We start from the raw sequence: 27,124 nt of genomic DNA, 5'->3' as shown, positions 1-27,124 counted from the left end.
ACAGATAGGCGGGACGGATGGACACAGATAGGCGGCACAGATAGGCAGCATGGATGGGCACTGATAGGCGACATGGATGGGCACAGATAGGCCGCACAGATGGGCACTGATAGGTGGCACGGATGTACTGCATTATATTTTACTTATGGATGCCAATCAGTGCCAAACAACAATACCTGCCAATCAGTGATGCCCATTGTAGCTCTGGCTGTATGTTTAATGTCGTTGTCCTGCTGAAAGGTGAACCTCCGCCCAGTCTCAAGTCATTTGCAGACTCTAACAGGTTTTCTTCTAAAGATTGCCCTGTATTTGGCTCCATCCATCTTCCCATCACCTCTGACCAGCTTCCCTGTTCCTGCTGAAGAAAAGCATCCGCACCACATGATGCTGCCACCACCATGTTTCACGGTGGGGATGGTGTGTTCAGAGTGATGTGCAGTGTTCGTTTTCCACTCACATAGCGTTTTTCTTTAAGCCCAAAAAGTTCAATTTTGGTCCCATCTGACCAGAGCACCTTCTTCCACATGTTTGCTGTGTCCCCCTCCCCCACATGGCTTCTCGAAAACCGCAAACAGGACTTCTTATGGCTTTCTTCTTGCCACTCTTCCATAAAGGGCAGATTTGTGGACGACTAATAGTTGTCCTGTGGACAGATTCTCCCCCCTGAGCTGTGGATCTCTGTACCTCCTCCAGAGTTACCATGGGCCTCTTGGCTGCTTCTCTGATGAATGCTCTCCTTGCCCGGCCGGTCAGTTTAGGTGGACGGTCATGTCTTGGTAGGTTTGCAGTTGTGCCATACTCTTTCCATTTTCAGATGATGGATTGAACAGAGCTCTGTGAGATGTTTAAAGCATTTGATATTTTTTTTTTATAAACTAACCTGCTTTATACTTCTCCACAACTTTATCCTTGACTTGTCTGGTGTGTTCCTTGGGAGTGAGATTTTTAGGGGGGGGGGGGGCACAGCAGCATCCAATGTTGGAGAGAGGAGGGCAGCAGCATCAGATGGGGGTTAGGAGTGCTGGGGCAGCATCATCCGATATGGGAAAAGGAATGGGGGGGGGGGGGGGTCATTCAACATTTGATGGGGGTGAGGCGTGAAGGACACAGCAGTGTCTGATGAGCAAGGGGACAGCAGCTACACACTTTTTATCCCCAGACACAGCTGTGTGACCCCCCCCCCAGGGGCTGTGGCATCTGCAGGGGGGCAGCAGTGTCTGATGAAAAGGTGAGGAACAGTGGGGTGAGTAGCAGGCGCTCACCCCCGCAAAAGCCATTGGTGATTTCCCACCTTGGAGCACAGAAAGCCAGGCACACAGCATTTTCAGCACTCTTCCACTGGCTGCATAGCGCAATCTAGGTGTTTTTTTGGGGGGTTTTATTGGGAAGGATAAACTTGCATAGGGATGGGAGCGTGGCTACCTCGAAAACTCAAACTGAACTACTTCAGAACTCCTTAAAGCGGAGGTTCAACCAGAATTTTATTTTTATGTAAAGCCAGCAGCTACAAATACTGCAGCTGCTGACTTTTAATAAATGGACACTTACCTGTCCAACGCGCCTGTGATGTCGGCAGCCGAGGCCGAGCAATCTCTCTTCTCTTGCCTTGTCCTCGCCGCCATCCTCGGTGAGGGAATCAGGAAGTGAAGCGTTGCGGCTTCACTGCCCGGTTCCCTACTGCGTATGACATTTTTAGTAGCCAATAGAGAAAAAAAAAATCCACATTTGTTGCTTTTATTTTAATATATATCTATCTATCTAGATCTCTATCTATCTATATCTCTATTTAGATCTCTATCTATCTGTATCTAGATCTATCTGTATCTAGATCTATCTGTATCTAGATCTATCTGTATCTAGATCTATCTGTATCTAGATCTATCTGTATCTAGATCTATCTGTATCTAGATCTATCTGTATCTAGATATCCATCTCTATATAATATAATTCTTCATATGTCTGGGCTATGACGGAAGCCTTTTCTTATGAAGAAAAACATCCAAGCCCGGCTTAATTTTGCAAAAACCCATCTGAAGTCTCCCAAAAGGCATATGGGAAAATGTGTTATGTTCTGATGAAACCCAAGGTTGAACTTTTTGGCCACAATTCCAAAGAATATGTTTGGTGCAAAAACAACACTGCACATCACCAAAAGAACACCATACCCACTGTGAAGCATGGTGGTGGCAGCCTCATGCTTTGGGGCAGTTTTTCTTCAGCTGGAACAGGGGCCTTAGTCGAAGTAGAGTTGTACTGCCCTGGCATTTTAGCACCTCAAGAAATGTTATCGGCAGTCAGAAAGTTAAAGCTGCGTAAATTCATATTATATATATATATATATATATATATATATATATATACATATACATACACACACACACACACACACACATATATATATATACACATACATATATATATACATACATATCATACATTGTAGACGCTATAACTTGTGGCAGAATACATTTTTGTAAATTTATGACCAAATTTGATTTTAACAACAAAAGTAGAAAAGAATTTTTTCAAAAATGCAAAAAAGAAAAAAACCAGAGGCGATCAAACCCCACCAAAAGAAAACTATTTGTGTGAGGGAAAAAAGGACACCAATTGTGTTTCCGTTGCATCACCGTGCAATTCTTAAAAGTAGCGCAGTGCCGAATAGCAAAAAAAAGCCTAGTCAGGAGGGGGGGGGGGGGTAAAACCTTCCGGAGGACAAGTGGTTAAAGTGTACTGACAAAAACCAACAACACAACTTTATTTTTATTTTTTATTTCTTACAACAAAAAGCTATTAAAACTTACATACACAAGTGGATGGTTACAAGAGTTTTAGAACACATCAATTTAAAAAGTCTCAATTCAGAACTTTGTTCTACTGTGATTTCTTATTTACACTCACAATTTAACTACGACAGTAAAAAAAGAAAAGAAAAGAAAAAAAAAGCATTTTAAGTGTCCGGTTTCTACAATTTAAGGAAAGGTGACTTAAACTGGAAACTACGGTTAAACCAGGGAAAATGCATAAAATTATACGGTGATGTAATTAAAGATGCAAAACTTTGCAAGATTCTCTTCAAGTTCCAGTTCTTTCCGGATCTCCTGAAAAAAGAAAGAAAAATTAGAAAATGTTCTTGTTTTTATATTGTAGTTTTATGATGCCGTTTGTTGTATTGGTGCCAAGGCAAAAAAGAGGGAATAACAGCTGGGAGGCGAACCAGCGCTGATCCGGTCTCATTCCCAAGGCTAGATAGAGGCGGATTCTGTCTCCTTCTCTATTTCGCCAACACAAAATGTGCTCGCGGCGCGTGGGCCTTGGGCTAAGGGGGCTGCGGCGCGCGGGCCTTGGGCTAAGGGGGCTGCGGCGAGCGGGCCTTGGGCTAAGGGGGCTGCGGCAGGCGGGCCAGTTTTAGTGTTTTTACACACACAAGATCCTGGCGTAGGAAAGGTGGGTATGCAACGGGGCAACATTTACATAAGGGAAGGCCCATTTTGGTATTTTTACACACAGGGTCCTGGCATAAGAGAGGCGAGTATGCAAACACAGAGCCTACTTTTACACATGGGAGGGTTACAGCGAGGGCCAATTGAGAGGAGGGTTTTTGTGAAGGTTAGGTTAGGGCAGGGCTCTTCAAACTACGGCCCTCCAGCTGTTGCGGAACTACAAGTCCCATGAGGCATTGCAAAACTCTGACATGACAAGGCATGATGAGAATTGTAGTTCCTGAACAACTGGAGGACCATAGTTTGAGGACCCCTGGGTTAGGGTAACAGGGAGGATTCTTTAATGCAGTAGTAAGCTGCTGGGCGTTTGTTTTGTACCCTGCAATGTAAAGGCATAATGTGCTAGTATGCATCACACACCAGCACATTATGTGAAACTTGCTTTAGAACAAAGCCTTTCCAGGGGCAGGGCTGTCACCAATGACAAGGCTTCCATCTTCACCTGTCTTCGCGGACTATGGCTGTGTGACTGGCCGGAGCCACGATGACCTCACCTCCGCACATGTGCGTGGGAGCCGCCGTTTTTGGAGCATGTTTATGAGATCTTTACAGTAAGCCTCATTATAAGCTTACCTATTGGGTACAAATTATGCACGGGGGTTAACGTCCCACTTTAACTCACAAATAAATATCTGCACTTACATGAAAATTTTGTGGCTCCTTGGCTTGCTTGGTATCCTGTCGCAGTTGCGCCGGCTCCAGCGTAGGTACCTGCACTAGGAGGCGGCATCTGACTGGGCCACTGGCCTTGATACATGTTGTATGACGGCGTTGCTACGGGTACTGCAGGTGTTAGGCTCGGAGGTTCTGTAAAAGAATGTTTTATACATTAGTTCTGTGCTTTCCAAACCACTTCCAAAGACCACAGAGGATCCACATACAGCGGAATCTTGGTTAACTACTTTCCGACCTGCCGCCGCCGTTTTACGGCGGCAGGTTGGCTCCCCTGCGCGAGAGCCTGTAGCTCTACGCCGGCTCTCTCGCAGAATACTAGGGCCCCCCAGTCCCGTGCCCGGCGGGCACGATCGCCGCCGGGCACCCGCGATTGATCGTTACAGAGCGGGGACCGGGAGCTGTGTGTGTAAACACATAGCTCCCGGTCCTGTCAGGGGGAGAAATGCTGATCCTCTGTTCATACAATGTATGAACAGAAGATCAGTGATTCCCCCCCCACCCCCAGTTAGAACACACCCAGGGAACATACCCTTCCCCTAGTGTTAACCCCTTCCCTGCCAGTGGCATTTTTATAGTAATCCAATGCATTTTTGTAGCACTGATCGCTATAAAAATGCCAATGGTCCCAAAAATGTGTCAAAAGTGTCCGAAGTGTCCGCCATGATGTCGCAGTACAGAAAAAAAAAAAACGCTGATCTCCGCCATTACTAGTAAAAAAAAAATATTAATAAAAATGCCATAAAACTACCCCCTATTTTGTAAACGCTATAACGTTTGCGCAAACCAAACGCTTATTGCGATTTTTTTTTACGAAAAATATGTAGAAGAATATATTTGGGGGATATTTATTACAGCAAAAAGTAAAAAATATTCATTTTTTTCAAAATTGTCGCTCTATTTTTGTTTATAGCGCAAAAAATAAAAACCCGCAGAGGTGATCAAATACCACCAAAAGAAAGCTCTATTTGTGGGAAAAAAAGGACGCCAATTTTGTTTGGGAGCCACGTCGCACGACCGCGCAATTGTCAGTTAAAGCGACGCAGTCCGAATCGCAAAAAGTGCTCTGGTCAGCAATATGGTCCGGGGGTTAAGTGGTTAACGAGTAACGCGGTTAACGAGCTTTTGAAAGACAAGCAACTTTTTTTTTTTTAATCCCTGACTCGGTTTGCGAGTTGTCTTGCAAAACTAGCAGGATTCAAGCTAATGGGGTGAGCAGTACCGCTTTTTGCCAGAAGTGCGGGGGGGGGCGCCGGTGACACACGGAATGGTTTGGAGCCATTCGGAAACACTCCATGCCTGAGTGTTTTTCCGAGTTCAGCCGAGCTGTCCAAGTATTTCCCAAGCCCCCCCCCCCCCTCTGGCCACATGTGGTATTGCATACAATAGAAGTAAATGCGGAACAAATTATCTTTTTTCCCCATTGACTTCTATGGGAAAACTCGCTTTGATATACGAGTGCTTTGGATTACAAGCATTCTCCTGGAACGGATTATACTCGTAATCCAAGGTTCCACTGTATATCTTTGTAGTGTCTCCGAGTTCTCCATTACCCTGATGGGGACGTTTACATGTATTATAAATGTGGCATTTTTTCAGGGACTTTTCAACAAGAAAGGCTTGAACATTCTTCGCTTCAAAAAATAAACCAAATGTGAAACCAACACAATAAAGCCAGGACAAACCTTTTTTTGGTAATACTGCTCTTCTGGGTCACAGGAGTACACATATCTCTGCACTCCTGTAACCCAGATTCAGCTGACAGCGGGCTAAAACCTGATGTTGGCTGACGTCACAGGCTCTGGGGAGGAGCCCGACTTTAAGTTCAGGATCCACCCAGATGCCTGACCAGCAGTTGGCTCAGACTCTCAGCAGACCACTGAGAGCCAAAGCCAGCTGCTCCCAATCCCTGCACAGCCCAGTGCTCTACTGGGGCAGAACTACAGTCACTGTCTCTCTGCTCAGTGAAGACCATGAACTGAGTGATCAGCAGTCATGTGATCGCTCAGTTCTGGGTCTTAGAGCTGTCAGGGGACAGACGCAGCATCGGATTGATGCTGCAGCCATATATGCAAGTATGTATGTACCGCAAATACTCGAGTATAAGCCGAGTTTTCAGCCCCCCTCGGCTTAAACTCGAGTCACCTTTTATCGCCTGATCTCCCAGACTTTATGGACCCGGTACCGGTCGGTCGTAGGTCCCATTGACCCCATATGGCACACATGTAACATTTACAAGTGATGTTTACATTCCTTGTGATATAAGTGACCCAAATCATTTTTTTAAATGAACAGTATAAAGGTAAAATAGAAAAAATTATTTTAAAGTGCCCCCCTGTTGAGCTTGCACGCAGAAGCGAACGTATACACAAGTCGCGCTCGCATATGTAAACTGTTCAAACCACATATGTGAAGCATCACTGCGATCATTAGAGCGAGAGCAATAATTCTAGTACTAGACCTCCTCTAACTCAAAACTGGTAACCTGTAGGACATTTTTAAACGTCGCCTATGGCGAATTTTAAGGGTCAAAGTTTGTCGCCATTACACGAGCGGGCGCAATTTTGAAGCGTGACATGTTGGGTATCATCCAATGTTATGGAGCCGACCGGGGGGGGGGGGGGGGCCCCATCTTTCCCCCACTCGGCTCCATGTCTCAGAGGGGAGAGGACCAGATCGTCCCTGCCGCTACCGACGGCTCCGGTAACCAGCAGAGACCACCGGGGCCCTCTCCCGCCCCCGATAAAAGTGATCTTGCGGCGAATCCGCCGCAGAGACCACTTTTATCTGCAAGCGAACCACCGGCTGTTTAAAAAGATCTGCAAGTGGTTAAAAATTGTATTACGTGAACTGATGGGGGCAGAAGGAACCAGGCAAGATAGAAGATTAAACCTCAGCTTACGGCCACGTTTACAGGGGGCGTACCAAAGCATACACCCGTGAAGGGGGGGGGGGGGGGTTGTGCATCCCTCTGCAGGTAGTCTCATAATGCTCCCAATCTCACAGCCGCGCGGCCCTGAACGCAGACTGCACCCATTGTCAGATTGGGGACAGTGTCGCTGTCAACTGTGACACAGCAGTGATAATCTGCTACACACGGCTGTAATCAATTCAAAAGAAAACCCTATCACCTTACCTGGAGGCCTGTTAGTGGGCGCACTGTATGGAGGTCTTTGCTCACTGGCAGGATAGGAGGCACCATAACTGGAACTTGAATAGCCATAAGAGCCATAACTGTTCATGTAGCCTATAACAGAGAAATATCACATTGTCAGTCAATCATGAAAAAAAGAAAAGCAGATATTCCCCCACACACATCTACTATAAACGCACAAATAAAATACAATACAATACAATACATATTTCCCAGTTTAACCCTTTCACGCCGACGCAACGCATATATGCGTCCTCGGCTTTCGGGGGTTACACCGGGATGATACTTGCAGCCGCAGGCATCATCCCGGTACTGTTGTTTAGAACGGGCGATCGGCTATCCAAACATAACAACCGATGCGGCTAAAAGTCGCTCGGTTGTTATGCCGGAGGAGCGGGAGGGGACATCCCCCCCCCCCTCCCGCTGCTCTGACCGGCCCTCCCGTCCCACCGGGAGACCCGATCCTCCATCCGCCGCGTTCTGTGTTCAGGCGGAGACTGACACTAAGCCGTAAACGGCTTTGATTCAGTCTCCGCATTGAAACCACGGAAGCGGCGTCATGACGTCACTTCCGGGTTTCTCGGCTGCCAATGGCGCCGGATTTAAAAAAGTACACAGTATTCAGAATCGCCGTTTTCGGCGATCTGAATACTTTGAAGTGCAAAGGAGGGATCGGAGGTCTTTTAGACCCCCGATCCCTCCATAAAGAGTACCTGTCACCACCTATTGCTGTCACAAGGGATGTTTACATTCCTTGTGACAGCAATAAAAGTGATCAAAATGTAAAAAAAAAAACACACAAAAAAAAAAAAACACAATTTAATATTATAAAAAAAAAAGAAAAAAATAAGAAAACAAAAAATTTTTTTTTTTTAAAGCGCCCCCCTCCCCGCGAGCTTGCGCAGCAAAGAAAACGCATACGGAAGTCGCGCCCGCATATGAAAATAGTGTTCAAATCACATGTGAGGTATCGCCGCGATCGTCAGAGCGAGAGCAATAATTCTATCACTAGACCTCCTCTGTAACTCTAACCTGCTAACCGTAAAAAAAGTTTAAAGTGTCGCCTATGGAGATTTTTAGGTACCGTAGTTTGTCGCAATTCCACGAGTGCGTGCAATTATAAAGCGTGACATGCTTGGTATCTATTTACTCGGCGTAACTTCATCTTTCACATTATGCAAAAAAAATGGGCTAATTTTACTTTTTCATTTTTTTAAAATTCATGAAAGTAAATTTTTCCCAAAAAGTTGTGTTTAAAAAACCGCCGCACAAATACCGTATGACATAAAATATTGCAAAAATCGCCATTTTATTCTCTAGATTCTCTGCTAAAAACATATATATATAATGTTTGGGGGGTTCTAAGTAATTTTCTAGCCAAAAATATGGATTTTAACTTGTAAACACCAAATGTCATACATAGGCATAAGCATGAAAGGGTTAAAGAAAACCGGTGCTTTGGCCAATGCTTGCCTTAAAGTGGATGTAAAGCCACTCTCATCCTTTCTAAACTACTGCCATAGTGCTGATCTATAAGGATATAGACGCCTCCTGCATGTATCCTTACCTGTCACATGTCTCCCCTCTGTCTGTTATAAGAACTGAAATACTGCAGATTCTGTGGGTGGAAGTTTTGTATTCACTGACAGAACACAATTACTCCCCCCTGAATGGCTGAGCGCCGCTGCTGTAAACCAATCTGTGTTCTGGGGAATGAGAGCGGAAGTCTCGGCTCGAACGCAGGACGCAGTGTGTTATTGCTGTAGGTAGCCGCAGATACCTACCAGTTTATACCGCACATCCAGTGGCCAATACTAACCTTTCTGGCAGGCAAGATGTTAAATATTCCCCAGCCACTACCTCATCCAACACACTCAGGTCTGTCAGACAGTTTGTTACCCATTGGACACTATGGGGTTGATTTACTAAGACTTGAGTGTTCAAAATCTGGTGCAGCTGAGCATAGCAACCAATCAGCTTCCAGTTCTTTTGTCAACGCTTAATTGAACAAGCTGAACATAAAAGCTGATTGGCTACCATGCAGAGCTTCACCAGTAAATATCCCCTTCTGGTGATAATATTCCCATCAAACCAGTGATGTCATAACCCCGTCCTATCCTCTGAAAGCAGACAGTCCCTACTCCATTTCAATTCAGTGTAGTAATACTCTGAGCCAAGGCTGCAAGATCCCCCCCCCCCCCCCCCCCCCCCATGACAGCCTAGGTTCAGTGGAACTGGGATGAATGACACCGGTTGTCAACCCTTGTGTTTTATTCCCCTAATGCATTCTATGCATTAAGGTGAAAAAACTTCGGTCACTCAGCAGCCCCCCAGTTTTAATCACCTGAGCCGGCTCGTTCCCCTGCCAGCGATGCGCTGTACCTTTCTGGCCTGGGGTTCTTAGCTCTTGATTGGATAGATTGATAGCAGTGCAGCCATTGGCTGCTGCTGCTAGCAATCAAATTCAATGACTTGGGCACCGGGGGGCAGGGCCGAGTCCGGGGTTCTGTCTCTATGGATGAAAATGCTGGACTCGGGAGCGTGCCCGCACAATAAGATCACCACCCCAACCACCCCCCCCCCCCCAGGGATGGTGCTTCTCCTAGGGGGGTTTCCCAATGCGAGGAGGAGCTGTGAGAGCATCATCGGGGGACCCCAGAAGACGATGATCTGTGCAAAACGAACTCCACAGTGAAGGCAAGTACAATATGTTTGTCATTTAACCACTTGCCGACCTCCTCATGTAGATATACGTCAGCAGAATGGCACGGACAGGCACATCAACGTACCTGTACGTCCTCTGCTTGACGTGGGTGGGGGGTCCGATCGGGACCCCCCCGCTACATGCGGCGGTCGGTAAGCCTCGGGGAGCGATCCGGGATGACGGCGCGGCTATTTGTTTATAGCCGCTCTGTCGCGATCGCTCCCCGGAGCTGAAGAATGGGGAGTTGTATGTAAACACGGCTTCCCCGTGCTTCACTATGGCGACGTATCGATCGAGTGATCCCCTTTATAGGGAGACTCGATCGATGATGTCAGTCCTACAGCCACACCCCCCTACAGTAGTAAACACACACTAGGTGAACACTAAATGTTACAGCGCCCCCTGTGGTTAACTCCCAAACGGCAACTGTCATTTTCACAATAAACAATGCAATTTAAATGCATTTTTTGCTGTGAAAATGATAATGGTCCCAAAAATGTGTCAAAATTGTACGAAGTGTCCGCCATAATGTCGCAGTCACGAAAAAAATCGCTGATCGCCGCCATTAGTAGTAAAAAAAAAAAAAATGCAATAAAACTATCCCCTATTTTGTAAACGCTATAAATTTTGCGCAAACCAACCGATAAACGATTATTGCGATTTTTTTTTTACCAAAAATAGGTAGAAGAATACGTATCGGCCTAAACTGAGGAAAAAAAAAATGTTATATATGTTTTTGGGGGATATTTATTATAGCAAAAAGGAAAAAAAATTGCATTTTTTTCAGAATTGTTGCTCTATTTTTGTTTATAGCGCAAAAAATAAAAACCGCAGAGGTGATCAAATACTACCAAAAGAAAGCTCTATTTGTGGGAAAAAAAGGACGCCAATTTTGTTTGGGAGCCACGTCGCACGACCGCGCAATTGTCTGTTAAAGAGACGCAGTGCCGAATCGCAAAACCTGGCCATTTAGCTGCCTAAAGGTCCGGGCTTAAGTGGTTAAGGTACATTTTTCGTTATTGAAATTTATAGTTCGGAATAGATTGCATGCCTATTTTTTTTTTTTGCTTCCCTTGTTTCACGGTTTGCTTTAAACTGCAAAATATTTTGTATTTAGATATATTTTAAAGCGGAGGTTAACCCGTACATGACTCTTTTTCCCCTTAGATGAATGCTAGATGGATGCTCGTTTTGTCTAGGGGAATCAGCTAGTTGTTTTAAAATATGATCCGTACTTACCCGTTTACGAGATGCATCTTCTCCGTCGCTTCCGGGTATGGGCTGCGGGACTGGGCGTTCCTATGTTGATTGACAGTCTTCTGAGAGGCTTCCGACGGTCGCATCCATCGCGTCACGATTTTCCGAAAGAAGTCGAACGTCGGTGCGCAGGCGCAGTATAGAGCCGCACCGACGTTCGGCTTCTTTCGGCTACTAGTGACGCGATGGATGCGACCGTCGGAAGACTGTCAATCAAGAAGGAACGCCCGCTCCCGAAGACCCATACCCCGGAAGCGACGGAGAAGATGCATCTCGAAAACGGTAAGTACGGATCATATTTTAAAACTAGCCGATTCCCCTAGACAAAACGAGCATCCATCTAAGGGGAAAAGATAAAAAAATAAATAAATGGGTGAACTCCCGCTTTAAGGCCAAATCCGTAGATACAACGATCTTTCATTCGCAAGGTCTCTTTATAAATGTTCAGCTGAGCATGCACGTTTATGCCTACACAAGGATGGCAAGCAGAAATGCAATGATGAGATCAATACATCTCATTTTACACCGAAAGGCTGCACTAGTAGGCACTGAGGTGGCACGAATGGACACGCATAGGCTGCACTGATGGTCAACTTGCGGATAAAGCTGTAGGTGTCCCTAACACTTCATAATAGGGTCAAGAGGAGTGTAACAGCACTATGATGAGCATGGCTGGAACATCAGCTCTGATTAAACGTTAGAAGGATATTGCTCTTTAAAAAATCAAACTCCTTATAGTGGAAAAACGCCTGAACATACCATCATATCTTCCAGGTACAGGTCCATAGGATGGGGCTTGGGTTGGAGCTGGGGTCGGAGCAACAGTGGATCCAACGCTACCGTACTGCATGCTGGAATAGCTCCCGCTCTGGGTGTAACCAGTATTTGCTTCTGTAAAATAGGAAAGATTTATTAAAACGCTGTCTGTAAGGTCCAATACAAAATAAATAAAAATGTAGGCAGAGACCTTAGAGAATAAAATTACATTGTTTTGTTATGTCATACGGTATTTATGCAGTGGTTTTTCAAATGCATTTTTTTTTTATAGCTTTTTTGCGTTTTAATGCAAAAAAGTAAAATAAAAAAATATATAAAACAAATAATTTTTTTTGTAAAATATGATGTTACGCCAAATAGATAGATACCTCACACTTTAGGCCCCTTTCACACGGACGGACCGTTGAGTTCCGCCTGTCAGTTTTGATGGCGGACCTGAACGGCCGCTCCATGCATCTTTATGGAGCGTTGGATGTCAGCGGAGACATGTCCGCTGACATCCGACCCCATTCGATCGGGCGAGATCTGATGAAAACTGACATACTGTCCGTTTTCGTCCGATCTCTCCATAGGAGACAGCGGCGCCCGACAAGCCCCTCCCCGCTCAGTGTCATCCGCCAGCTCAGCGGAGATCAACGGACTGATCTGATTTCCTGCTGAGCTGGCGGCGTGTGGAAGGAGCATTAAAATGGCGCACACTCGTGAAATGGCAACCAACTTCAATATTTAAAAAGCTCCATAGATGGCGCTTTAAAAATTGGTGCTAGAATTATTACTCTCGCTTCAACGTTCGCAGTGAAAAAAAATAGTATTTATTTTTCCACTGTCCCTGTAATTTTGTTTTCTATTACATGAAATGTTAACATCTCTTGTAACAGAAATATGGAATGATAGGTCCTCTTTATGGAGAGATCTGGGGTCAATAAGACCCCAAATCGGTCCTCTACCTTTAAAAGGAAAAAAAAAAATGTGTTTACTTTTACTGGAAGCGACGTCACAATGTCACTTCGGTCCTCCCAAGACCATGGAGACGATCAGAGACAATCTGGTCTGGTAACCTCTATGGCCAGTCGTACTACCCATTGGATCACTTTTTGGGCGCACCAGTAAAAACGGGCCCAAGAAACACTGGCGAGCGAAAGGAGGGAGGAACGACCCCCTCCTCCTGAAAGCGATCCAGCAGCTAATTAGCCAATTACCCATTGATTAGGGTAATAGCATTGATCTCTGCTAGTCTCATGGAACAATTTCCCATCTTCCTATTGTCTACATATCCTCATTTCCACTATTAGGTCTGCAATTTGACTGTCCTCAAGCATTACATATCGTATATTGAACATTATGTTCGGCCCTATGGTGATGTCAGGGGTCACATTTGAGCCCCCCTTTAGCGCATACGTTGACAACCACTACTCTGACAGCTCAGTCTCTGTGGTGGGAGCGCACTGTGCAGCGCGCTCTCAGCATAAACACGGCAGCACATATATGTGGCCCCATGGATAAAAACCCTGTGTTCTGGGAGGTCGCATATGCTTAGCTTGATGGGGTAATAACCAATATACTAAAGAAATACCTGTAAATTTGTTTGACGTACCATAGTATGTTCTTGGCTGATTTAAAGGTGGTGGTTGTATGGAATTATTAAAAGGAAGACTTGGCTGATTTAATGATTGCCTCGCATCATTAAAGGCAGGTCTTGACTGACTGAAGGAAGAGCTCTGTTGATTGAAGGGTGTTCCCGACTGATTTAAGGGCAGTCTAGATTCCCTTGGTTCTGGTGGTCTTGACTCAGTTAAAGGTTGCTTTGGCTCTGGTGGTCTTGACTCACTGAGAGGTTCCCTTGGCTCCGGTGGTTTCGGCTCACTGTAGGGTTGCCTTGGCTCCGGTGGTTTCGGCTCACTGTAGGGTTGTTTTGGCTCCGGTGGTTTAGACTCAATGTTGGGTTGCCTTGGCTCCGGTGGTTTGGACTCAATGTTGGGTTGCCTGGGCTCCGGTGGTTTGGACTCAATATTGGGTTGCCTGGGCTCCGGTGGTTTGGACTCAATGTTGGGTTGCCTGGGCTCCGGTGGTTTGGACTCAATGTTGGGTTGCCTGGGCCCTGGGGGTCCGGACTCGCCGTAGGGTTGCCTTGGCCCCAGTGGTCTGGACTCGCCGTAGGGTTGCCTTGGCTCCAGTGGTCTGGACTCGCCGTAGGGTTGCCTTGGCTCCAGTGGTCTGGACTCGCCGTAGGGTTGCCTTGGCTCCAGTGGTCTGGACTCGCCGTAGGGTTGCCTTGGCTCCAGTGGTCTGGACTCGCCGTAGGGTTGCCTTGGCTCCAGTGGTCTGGACTCGCCGTAGGGTTGCCTTGGCTCCAGTGGTCTGGACTCGCCGTAGGGTTGCCTTGGCTCCAGTGGTCTGGACTCGCCGTAGGGTTGCCTTGGCCCCAGTGGTCTGGACTCGCCGTAGGGTTGCCTTGGCTCCAGTGGTCTGGACTCGCTGTAGGGTTGCCTTGGCTCCAGTGGTCTGGACTCGCCGTAGGGTTGCCTTGGCTCCAGTGGTCTGGACTCGCCGTAGGGTTGCCTTGGCTCCAGTGGTCTGGACTCGCCGTAGGGTTGCCTTGGCTCCAGTGGTCTGGACTCGCCGTAGGGTTGCCTTGGCTCCAGTGGTCTGGACTCGCCGTAGGGTTGCCTTGGCTCCAGTGGTCTGGACTCGCCGTAGGGTTGCCTTGGCTCCAGTGATCTGGACTCGCCGTAGGGTTGCCTTGGCTCCAAGGGCCTTGACTCGCCGTAGGGCTGTCTTGGCTCCAAGGGCCTTGACTCGCCGTAGGGCTGTCTTGGCTCCAAGGGCCTTGACTCGCCGTAGGGCTGTCTTGGCTCCAAGGGCCTTGACTCGCCGTAGGGCTGCCTTGGCTCCAGTGGCCTTGACTCGCCGTAGGGCTGCCTTGGCTGCTGTGGTCTTGAGTCGTTGTAGGGTTGTCTCGGCTGCTGTGGTCTTGACTCGCTGTAGGGTTGCCTTGGCTGCTGTGGTTTCAACTCGCTGTAGGGTTGCCTTGGCTGCTGTGGTCTCGACTCGTAGGGTGGCCTTGATTCTGGTTGTCTTGACTCATTGAAGGTTGGCCTTGGTTGTAGTGGCCTTGGCTCACTAAAGTTTGGCCTTGGCTCAGATAGTCCTGACTCACTGTAAGGACGCTTTGTTTCGGGTGGTTTTGATTCATTGACGAGTACTCTTGATTCACGAGCCAAAAGTTCCCTTGGTTCTAGTGGTCTTGACCCACTGAAGGATGGTCTCGTCTCTGGTTGTCTTGACCCACTGAATGGTGGCCTTGGCTCATTCAGAGATGATTTCATCTCACCATAGGCTGGTCTTGATTCAAATTGCTGTCTTGTAGCATTCATGCCTGATCTTGGCTCATTAATAGCTGGTCTTGACTGATCAAAAGATGACCTCTGATCATGCCAGGATGGCCTGGATTCATTTGTTGGTGGTCTTGAGTCATGCATAGGTGGCCTTGAGCCAATCGTGGATGATCTTGACTGATCAAAAGGTTGGTCCAATGCATTCTTTGAGGATTGGTCGTCATTCATGGTTGGTCTTGGCTGATTAAAAGTTGGTCTCTGTTGCCCAACTGAAGTTGGTCTTGACTGATTCAAGGATGGCTTCATCTCATCGACAGAGTCTTGTCTATTACCTTTGGGGCCAAGAGTTTGCCGACTTGAAGTAGGTTGCGTGCTAGAAGCAAGACCTTTAAATAGAAAAATACCTGATATTAATAGGGTGTTTCTGGGTTGTGATGGCATGTATAGTATGATTATTGCCCTTTCACCCAGCACTAAAAAGATAGTTTCTTTATAAGACTTTTACAAAAGTTCAATATGGATACTCACCGAATCTGAACTACTTGTGTCACCAACCTGCCATTTCTCTTTATATATTTCTATGAATATCCCCACAGGGGGGGAAGGGGAGGCAAATGCTTAATCAATTGCATCCTGCGTGACTACCTATTGGGAAATATGAAAAATCCACATAGACCAGTGATAACCGTAGCTTAACTGGAATGCCAAGTTCAACTTGACACTCCACACCCAGGATAAGGGTAGGTGAAGGAAATCTTTATCTCAGTGAGAGCACAGACCAGACAAGGACCTGTTAACCACTTGGCGACCACCCACCGCAGACGTACTGCGGCAAGGCTGCGCAAATCGCTGTACCGGTACGGTGATTTATGCACTAGCTTTCATGCACGCGCCGATTGGCCAGCATGGGAGAAAATCAGTGGATCCGGCGGACTCTGTGTCTGCCGGCCGCCCGTGATCGTTTCCCGCAGAGACAGAACGGGAATCTGCCAAAGTTAACAAGGCAGATCCCCGTTCTTTAAGGAGATGACACTGAGATCCGTCTTCCTGTTAAAGGGACACTAAAAGTTCCCGTGTTTTTTTTTTTTAAAATAACAAACTTGTCATACTTGCCTCCACTGTGCAGCTCATTTTGCACACAGTTGCCCGATCCTGGTCTTCTGGGGTCCCTCGGCAGCTGTTTCGGCTCCTCCCCGCATGAGCTAACCCCCTTCATAGGAAGCTCTCTCCCAAGGGGTTTAGCTCCCGTGATACAGCCGGCGGCTATAGCAGCCGACTTTATTACTTGGACACGCCACGTCACTGATTTGATAGAAAGCAGCGGGAGCCAATGGCTGCGCGGCTATCCATCAACCAATCAATGAGCTGAGAAGCCAGCGCGTTCACGGCGTGGGACTTTCGAGGGGTCAGGTAAGTAAACAGAGGAGGGGGGGGGGGGCTGGGGGGCCGCTAATCCTCGAATGTTTTTTCACCTTAATGCAACACGTACCTCTACAACCCCTTAAAACAGGAAGACGGACCTGTGTGTTTCCCCAGTCTCACAGTGCCCCATACAGTTAGAAATCGCAAACAGTTGAACACAGTTAACCCCTTGATCGTCCGTTAACCCCTTCCCTGCCAGTGTCATTAGTACAATCTCGGTGCATATTTTTAGCACCGATTGCTGTAATAATGGGCCAGATTCACGTAGAATCGCGGCGGCGTAACGCATCGTAGATACGTTACACCGCCGCAAGTTTTCATCGCAAGTGCCTGATTCACAAAGCACTTGCGATGAAAACTACGCCCGCGGCCTCCGGCGTAAGGCGGGCCAATTCAAATGGGTGCGTGCCATTTAAATTAGGCGCGCTCCCGCGCCGGACCTACTGCGCATGCTCCGTTTCCCAACTCCCGCCGTGACGTCATTTTTTCGAACGGCGACGCGCGTAGCGTACTTCCGTATTCCCGGACGTGTTACGCAAACAACGTTAAATTTCGAAGCGGGAACGACGGCCATACTTTAGACAGCAATACGATTGCTGACTAAAGTTAGGGCACCTAAAACGACGACTAACTTTGCGACGGGAAACTAGACTTGCGGCGACGTAGCGAACGTGAAAATCCGTCAGGGATCCGCCGTAACTCCTAATTTGCATACCAGACGCTGGTTTACGACGCAAACTCCCCCCAGCGGCGGCCGCGGTACTGCATCCTAAGATCCGACAGTGTAAAACTATTACACCTGTCGGATCTTAGGGATATCTATGCGGAACTGGTTTTATGAATCAGTCTCATAGATAGAAACAGGGATACGACGGCGTATCAGGAGAAACGCCGTCGTATCCCTTTTGTGAATCTGGCCCTATGTCACTAGTTCCCCAAAATTGCCAAAAAATGTCAGTTAGGTGTCCGAACTGTCCGCTGCAGTGTAGCTAAAAATCACTGATCGCAGCCATTACTAGTAAATAAATATAAATGCCATAAATCTAGCCCCTATTTTGTAGACGGGGGGGGGACGTAAATTCAATTAAAAAATAACGCAGGGCCCTATCGCAAAAAATGGCCTGGTCATTAAGGGGGTAAATCCTTCAGGGGCTGAAGAGGTTAATGGATAAAGACCTGCCCCATTGCAACCAAGAGGAAAAATATGTTCTGAGTGGAACTTGGTAAAACGTTTTAAACTCCGAGCAAAAAAAAAAAAAATCTGACAGTTTGATCTAGAAAAAAAAAAGGCCCGTTGCACCCGCGCTTCAGCTTGTAAAAGAGCAATGTGAACAGAAAGCTTTGACAAAGCATTTGCAGAGCTTTGGGCAAGTGTTGAAGCTTTTAAATTACCAGTCAGCTCCAGTTTGTAAATGTTTAACACAGATCCTAATGGGAGTGTTGACTGCTTAAACCGCTTTAAGGCTGCATTCACACCCGAGCGTCGGTCGTTCGGTCGTTTTTTCCGGCGTTTTTCGCGTGTATTCATGCTTATTTGCATACAGCGTCGACCGACGTTTTTGTACTTTAACGTTTTTTATTTTAGCCAATAGGAAAAATGATCATCTTTTCATCACTTGTTGCTATGTTGGTAGATTTTTTTAATCTTCTGCCTGGGTGAAAGTTCTATTGATTAAAGCGACAAAACTCCCGTAGCAAACGCTCGTTGTCGCGCTAGTCGCTTGAATCGAGCGTTTCCATTACTTTCTATGGGAAATGGAAACGCTCAAAAACGACCAAACCGCCCGATACGCGCAACAAAAAAGGGTCCGGAACTTGTTTGAGCTTCAGGCGTTCGGCCTGTAAGCGTTTTGGAGTGGAGATGTGAACCATCTCCATAGGGAATAATGCATTTTTTCCCCTCTAGCGTATTTGAGCGTCGCGCTTCAGGCGACAAAACGCTCAGGTGTGAATGCAGCCTTAGACCACCGAATAGCAGATTTACTGCTACAGGGCGGCTCTCCTGTGCAGAATTATATATATATATATATATGCAATTCTGCACTTCTGCCTCCAGGGGGGCGCACACACTGCTTCTGCTGTGAGAAGCCGATCTGCGGGGTGCCAGGCACAGGATGGCAAATCTCCGTTCTGACGGGTAGGGGAATGGATTTTGTGCGCCATCTTGGTTGCAATGGGGCAGGGTTTCATCCATTAACAGATCTTTAGGTCTGGTCTGTGCTCACTGAGATAAAGACTTACCTCACCTACCCTCATCCTGGGTGCGGAGTGTCAGGTTGAGCTTGGCATTCCAGTTAGGCTAAGGTTATTACCACTGATCTATGTGGATTTTGCATATTTTACAAAACATCCATTACTTCCCTTAGTAAAAGCATCCAACGGTACACAAAAACACTGGCTAGGCACACAGTGAACCCTTTGATCACCCTAGATGTTTAACCCCTTCCCAGCCAGTGTCAATAGTACAGTGACAGTGCATATTTCTAGCACTGCTCATTGCATTAGTGTCACTGGTTCCAGCAAAGTGTCAGATCGTGTCCGACTGACCGTTGCAATATCGCAATCAAGCTATAAGTCGCCGATTGCCGCCATTACTAGTATAAATAAAAATTCCATGAATATATACCATAGATGCTAGAACGTTTGCATAAACCAATCAATATACACTTATTGGGATTTTCTTTTTACCAAAACTAAAACTTCAGACTGTAAGGCTGCATTCACACCTGAACGTGGCATATTGTACCGCGATTTGCCGCGACAAAACGTGTCGTTTTTTAGCCTACAATACGCCGGAGGGGTGATTTAACATTGTCGGCGATGCCGAACGCCGCCTGAAAAAAAGGGTCCGGGACTTGTTTTGAGCTTCAGGCGTACGGCGTTCGGCGTGGAGATGTGAACCATCTCCATAGCCGACAATGTTAAATCACCCCTCCAGCGTATTTCAGGCTGCAATAGCGTCGGGCGTAAAAATGCCTAGGTGTGAATGCAGCCTAAAATGTGGTGTAGTACCGCAGAGAAACCAATTACTGTATACACGCAAGTATAAGCCAAGATTTTCAGCACATTTTTTTGTGCTTAAAAAGCCCCCCTCGGCTTGTACTCGAGTCTCCCTGCCTCACTGTGCCCATCTGCAGCCTCATGTACCCGATCTCCCACTGTGACATGCAGTCATGACTGCAGTCGGCGGCCGTGCAGTGTAACAAAGCCCCGCCTCCTCGTCCGTGATGGACGCAACACTCACTCACTGCTGGGAAACTGAACCGGTGTTCTGTCACGGACGAGGAGGCAGTGCTTTGTTACAATAGACGGACGCGGACTGCAGTGAAGACTGCATGTCACAGCCGGAGATCAGGTACGTGGGGCCTGCAAATGGGCACAGTGGGGCCTGCAAATGGGCACAGTGGGGCCTGCAAATGGGCACAGTGGGGCCTGCAAATGGGCACAGTGGGGCCTGCAAATGGGCACAGTGGGGCCTGCAAATGGGGACAGTGGGGCCTGCAAATGGGCACAGTGGGGCCTGCAAATGGGCACAGTGGGGCCTGCAAATGGGCACAGTGGGGCCTGCAAATGGGCACAGTGGGGCCTGCAAATGGGCACAGTGGGGCCTGCAAATGGGCACAGTGGGGCCTGCAAATGGAACCAGATCACATGGGTATAAACACCCATGTGATCCTATTACAGTGCGGCTAAAAAAATTAAGTGCCTGCACCCCCCACCCACTCTTACCTTTGCTGTGATCAGTGTGGTGTGTGTACTAGCAAGAGAAAATTCTCCCATAAGCCTAGTACACACCATGAGATTTTTTTTTCTAACAACCAGAGGTTAGTACAGCAATCTCCCCCACTGTGCTTTTGGGGACAGCACCCCCAGCCAGAACACTCTGGTCAGCGCTCTGATCGAGAGTCGGTCTGCAGCTGGTTTTCCAGCGTGCACGTACATGACCGGCTGCCATACACATGGGCCGAATGTCGCACTTCTTTTATTGAATCGGCCGATGTTACCAGACATTCACCCCGTGTGTACTAGGCTTTAGACAGTAAGCACTGGGACAGCTGTCCACATTGGAAGATTTCTCCTTACAACTCTAAAATTCTAGCATGACTAGGAGGGGTTGTAAAGGTAATTTCCCCCCCCCCCCCCCTAAATATCTTCCTTTACCTTAGTGCAGTCCTCCTTCATTTACCTCATCCTTCCATTTTTCTTTTAAAATGTCCTTATTTCTTCTGAGAAATCCTCACTTCCTGTTCTTCTGTCTGTAACTCCACACAGTAATGCGAGGCTTTCTCCCTGGTGTGGAGTGTCGTGCTCGCCCCCCTCCCTTGGACTACAGGAGAGTCAGGACGCCCGCTAACACACAGCTCCTTTCTCTGTCTGCAACGTAGAGAGCGTCCTGTCCTGACTCTACTGTAGTCCAGGGGAGGGGGCGAGCATGACACTTCACACCAGGGAGAAAGCCTTGCATTACTGTGTGGAGTTACAGACAGAAGAACAGGAAGTGAGGATTTCTCAGAAGAAATAAGGACATTTAAAAGCAAAATGGAAGGATGAGGTAAGTGAAGGAGGACTGCACTAAGGTAAAGGAAGCTATTTAGGAAAACATATATTTTTTTACCATTACAACCCCTTAAAGCGGGGATATGCAATTAGCGGACCTCCAGCTGTTGCAGAACTACAATTCCCATGAGGCATAGCAAGACTCTGACAGCCACAAGCATGACACCAGAGTCAGAAGCATGATGTGACTTGTAGTTTTGCAACAGCTAATTGCATATCCCTGCCTTAAAGCCTCGCACACTCTGATTTTCCGCGGACAAAGCATAGGACTTTTGTCTGAAGGGCGTTAGCCAGGAACTTGTCTCACATAAAAACAGGAAAGAATTGTCGTCCAACAAATACAAAAACGACGTGTTTTTTCAGCTCTTTAGTGCCACCCTTTGGGCAACTTTTGCTAATGTTGCGTTATGGTGAGCATTGCTTCCGAGCATGCGTGTTTGTACTTTGGAGTTTTGTCCGATGGACTTGTGTACGCATGATGAGAAAATCTTAAAGCATGCTATCCAACATTTGTTGGCGGAAAATCCGACAACAATTGTCCGATGGAGATTACAAATGATCGTATTTTCCGACAACAGCCTGTCATCACACAAGTCCCGTCGGAAAATCAGATCGTGTGTACGAGGCCTTAAAGGGCGAATCCCTCCAGCAGGAACACAGATAGCAATGAAAATCTCATGGGTTTTAACCCTTCCACACACCATCTAAAACAGCTTGGATTCTACATACACTTTAAAAAGGGGTTGTAAACCTTGGTGTCTTTTCACCTTAATGCATCAAGGTGAAAATACACCTTGCTGTGTCCGGCCCCCCGAGCCCCCGTTTCTTACCCGTGGGAACAATTCCGTGTCGTTCTCTCTATGGCTCCTCATTGGATAGATTGATAGCAGCGCAGCCATTGGCTCCCGCTGCTGTCAATCAAATCCAACGATGCGGCTGCCGGGTCATACACTCGGCGGCTATGCACGCCGAGTGTACAACACGGGAGCGCACCCGCAAGGTAACCCCCTCGGGAGAGAGCTTCCCAGAGGGGGTCGGCTCTTGCGGGGAGGAGCCAAAACAGCCACCATGGGACCCCAGAAGAGGTCGTTTGGGGCCACTCTGTGCAAAACAAACTGCACAGTGGACGCAAGTATGACATGTTTGTTATTTAAAAAATTGAACACATATAGCCAGATTCAGAGAGGTTTGCGCCGTCGTATCAGTAGATACGCCGTCGTAACTCTGAATCTGCGCCGTCGTACATTTAAGCGTATTCTCAAATTAAGATACACTTAAATGTAGCTAAGATACGACTGCCTGCGCCGTCGTATCTTAGCTGTCTAGTTCCGCCGGCCGCTAGGGGCGTGAACGACGATTTACGCCTAGAATGCGTAAATCAGCGAGACGTTATTCACGAACATACGCTTGCCCGTCGCAGTAAAGATACGCCGTTTACGTAAGGCGATTCCCGGCGTAAAGTTATTCCACCAAAAAGCTGGCCTAGCCAATGTCAAGTATGGACGTCGTTCCCGCGTCGAATTTTGAAAATTTTACGTCGTTTGCGCAAGTCGTCCGTGAATGGGGCTGGACGCAATTTACGTTCACGTCGAAACCAATAAGTCCTTGCGGCGTACTTTGGAGCAATGCACACTGGGATATGTCCACGGACTGCGCATGCGCCGTTCGTTAAAAACGTCAATCACGTCGGGTCACGATTCATTAACATAAACCACGCCCCCCTGTTACTCATTTGAATTAGGCCAGCACATTCACGCTACGCCGCCGTAACTTAGGACGCAAGTGCTTTGTGAATACAGCACTTGCCTCTCTAACTTACGGTGGCGTAACGTATATGCGATACGCCACGCCTGCCTAACGTTAGGCTCTCCGACGTGAATCTAGCCAATAGTATCACTTTAAGCTTTTTCTAAAGCTACAGCCCCCATAGCATATAAGAGGACGGGCCCAAGACTTGTAGGCAACAGCTGTGCTGTGATTGCATCTTGGAAAAAGAAGAAAAGAAAAAAAGATATTTGGCAGACAAGCAGACCCAATGCCGGGATCTGGAGATCTCTGCACACAACAAACATAAAATATACTTTACCAGGTTTGCTTGGATCCTTCACAGGGGACGGTTTTGCATTGGGATTAGTTCCAGACTGATTGGCCGGGGAGGTGGGCGATTGCTTTGGTGGATTTGTGCTTACTGTCGGCGCTCCTGTAAGGATTGTGATTGTCGGTTATCCAAAACTGATCAGATTTGATTGGAGGAGGGCAGGCTGAACAACCAACCAGCTCCTTCAGCAGTGAGATTTCATTATTAGTGAGTTTTGCGGAACACATTGGGATCGATTTACTGTGCAAAATCTGGTGTAGTTCCGCAGAGAAACCAATCGGCTTACAGGTTTTATTTTTGTCAAAACTTAACCCCTTCCCGACCAGTTGTACTGCGGCAGGTTGGTTCCTTTTTGACCACTAGGGTGTGGGGGCGCGTGACGCCGGAACCGATGCACGTGCCCGGCGTTCGCGATGACCGCCGGGCACCCACGATCACTCCACACAGAACGGAGATCTGTCAATGAAAACTGACAGATCTCCGTGCTGTCAGGGGTGAGGAAAGAGATTATTATTATTATTATTATAATACAGGATTTATATAGCGCCAACAGTTTGCGCAGCGCTTTACATCAGGGATCTGTTGTTCATACCAAGTATGAACAACGATCGGTCTCCTCACCAAGGCAGTCAGGTCCCATCCCCAAAGTCCCATCACAGGTAGAATCACTTCCTAGGGAACACAGTTAACCCCTTGATCGTCCCCCCCACTGTTAACCCCTTTCCTGCCAGTGACATTTACACAGTAATCGTTGCATTTTTATAGCACTAATCGCTGAATAAATTGCCAATGGTGCGAAAAATGTATCAAAAGTGTCCGCCATAATGTCGCAGTTACGATAAAAATCGTAGATCGCCATTACTAGTAAAAAAAAAAAAAAAGCCATAAATCTTCCCCCTATATTGTAGATGCTATAACTTTTGCGCAAAACAAACGCTTATTGCGATTTTCATTACCAAAAATATTAGGGTTGTCCAGATACCGATACCAGTATCGGTATCGGGACCGATACCGAGTATTTGCGCTAGTACTCGTACTCGCGCAAATACTCCCGATACCAAAATAGAATACTTTTTTTTTATTTATTTTTTGTGACATCGAACACAAATTGGATGGCACCATTGGATGGCACTGATAGGTGGCACTGGCATTGATTGAATGGCACTCATAAATGGATGGCACTGATGAGATGCACTAATAAGCTGCCTCCCTGCACTGATGCACTAATGGGCACTGATCTGCACTGATAGGTGGCACTGGCTAGCTGCACTTTTGGGCACTGGCACCGATGAGCTGCACTGGCAGTGATCACTCCTTCAATGATATGTAGTTTTCCAGAACCGTATGCTAAAAAACAGCCCCACACCATGATGTACCAGTTCTTCATAATTCTAAAGAAAATATCTTTGGTCTGTATTGTGGTTTGAAAACGGTCACATGACAGTAAAAAAAAGTATCGGTAATCGGTATCGGCGACTACTTGAAAAAAAGTATCGGTACTTGTACTCGGTCCTAAAAAAGTGGTATCGGGACAACCCTAAAAAATATGTAGAAGAATATATATATCGGCCTAGACTGAGGAAATTTTATTTTTATTTTTTCCTCAGATTAGGCCGATATATATTCTTCTACAAATTTTTGGTAATGAAAATCGCAATAAGCGTATATTGATTTGCGCAAAAGTTATAGCATCTACAAAATAGGGGAAAGATTTATGGCTTTTTTTTTTTCTTTTAAAAAAGCAAAGTGGGATATTATAGCAAAAGGTACAAAATAGTGTTTTTTTTTTAATTGTTGCGCTTTTTTAGTTTATAGCGAAAAAGGTGATCAAATACCACCAAAAGAAAGCTCTATTTGTGGGAAAAGAAAAAAAGGACGTGAATTTTGTTTGGGTACAGCGTCGCACGACGGCGCAATTGTCAGTTAAAGTGATGCAGTGTCGTATCGCAAAAAATGGCCTGGTCATTGAGAAGCCCCATTTTCCAGGGGGCTGAAGTGGTTAATTAAACAAGCCATGCATGGTAGCCAATCAGCTTCTAACTTCAGCTTGTTCATAAACCTGGAAGCCGATTGTTTTCTCTGCACAACTACACCAGATTTTTCACTCCAGTTTTAGTAAATCTTCCCCATTTGTGCCAGAACTGCATTATTTTACCCGAAAGCAATTTTTTGGACAGACTTTCAGCCCTGGTTCACAATGACGCGGTGCAGGAAACACAGCGAATCCTCTGCGTTTCCCACACTAACAATGTGTTTTGGGATATATGAAAAATGAACGATGCGTGCAAAAGCAGTGCTTTTACCTGAATCGGGTCACATGGGTATAAACACCCATGCGATCCGATTCCAGTGCTGCAAAAAAAAAAAAAGGTGCCTGCACCTTTTTGATGTAAATGTGGTGCGATTTGAGCCTTCAAAAATGAATGGCCTTAAAGACTAGCTCCAGTCTGGGGATTTTTTTTTAAAAGTCAGCAGCTACAAATACTGTAGCTGATGACTTTTAATATATGGACACTTACCTGTCCTGGGATCCCGCCATGTCGGCACCCAGAGCCAATTCGTCAATCAGCTTTGGGTGCCGGGGCAGGCATTGTGAGTAACAGAAACTGGTGGTGAAGCCTTCAGGCTTCACAGTTAGTTTCCTACTGCACATGTGCGAGTCGCGCTGCGCTTTCTGAATGGTCACGACTAAGGATGAGCTCCGGCGCGTTCGCATAGAACACGTGCAGAGCCCGCCAGGAAGTGTGCACGGCGCTGTGCTAATCACAGCCAGGGAGACATTGTCCCGATGCTCGGCTGCAGGGATCGTGAAATGTCTCCCTGGCTGTTATTAGCGCAGCGCCATGCACACTTCCTGGCGGGCTCTGCACGTGTTCTATGCGAACAAGCCAGAGCTCAGCCTTAGTCACGACATCTACAGGGACCTTTGTGTTTTTTTCCCCCCCCTCGCTGTTTTCACCTGGTGATCTGGCCGGTTAACACACCTCCTGTATTAGAGGGCCCCCACTCTGGATGAAGGAGCACTCTAATACAGGAGGTGTGTTACCGGCCAGATCACCCAAAAAAATACAAGAAAAAAAAAAAACCTGATGCAGCCACCGCATCTAATGATTGGTAAGCTGTAATATATAAAACTTTTGGTTTAATACCGCTTCAAACAAAGGGTGCAGTGTCAAATTCTGGCAAAAAATAAATAAAAAATGAAGCAGGCCGGAGAATCCCCCAGACAACACTGAGATCTGCAAATCCTTTCAATGCCCAATGATAGACAGATCTGAAAGGTGAACCATTAAAGAAAAAAAAAGGCCAAAGTTCTTACCTTGAGGTCTACCAGATGCTGCTACAAACGTTTTCTTTGGTTGAGGCTGTGCCTGCCTTCCCGCAGGGCCCCTCTGTTGCTTTTGCTGTCTGCGGTTTCCTCCAGGTTCTAAAAGATAAAAAAATAAAACCATAAAAAAAACGAGGAAGCCAAACGCTTACTATTCAAAGTATGTTGGGTGTTATTGTACTTGTGTTGTACCGAGCCTGTGTATGCTCAGTAGACGTGCATTTTAACTTTTGAAAAAAATAAATAAAAAATATATAGAGAGATGGAGATGGAGATGGAGATGGAGATGGAGATGGATATATAGAGATGGAGATAGA

At 46.7% G+C, this 27,124-nt stretch overlaps 1 protein-coding gene across 7 annotated transcripts in view; it reads right to left on the bottom strand.

Moving 5' to 3' along the window:
- Positions 1-2,756: 2,756 nt before the first annotated feature.
- LOC120920308 overlaps positions 2,757-27,124 on the bottom strand; it is a 95,442-nt gene continuing 71,074 nt past the window's right edge. For 6 of the 7 annotated variants that reach the window (XM_040332305.1, XM_040332310.1, XM_040332306.1 and 3 more), the window contains 7 exons: positions 26,799-26,906; positions 23,468-23,581; positions 13,662-15,788; positions 12,050-12,181; positions 7,312-7,422; positions 4,146-4,310; positions 2,757-3,101 (listed from right to left, as the gene is read on the bottom strand). In XM_040332305.1, the coding sequence (XP_040188239.1) occupies positions 3,100-3,101; positions 4,146-4,310; positions 7,312-7,422; positions 12,050-12,181; positions 13,662-15,788; positions 23,468-23,581; positions 26,799-26,906 (2,759 nt within the window). In that variant the 3' untranslated portion in view covers positions 2,757-3,099. The remainder of the gene's footprint in view (positions 3,102-4,145; positions 4,311-7,311; positions 7,423-12,049; positions 12,182-13,661; positions 15,789-23,467; positions 23,582-26,798; positions 26,907-27,124) is intronic. The other variant, XM_040332311.1, reaches the window with a different exon arrangement.

Source organism: Rana temporaria, chromosome 13 (genome assembly GCF_905171775.1).
Source record: "Rana temporaria chromosome 13, aRanTem1.1, whole genome shotgun sequence".
Lineage (NCBI taxonomy): Eukaryota > Metazoa > Chordata > Amphibia > Anura > Ranidae > Rana > Rana temporaria.
Note: the sequence above shows the minus strand (reverse complement) of the source record. Positions and strands in the feature narration are given on the sequence as shown.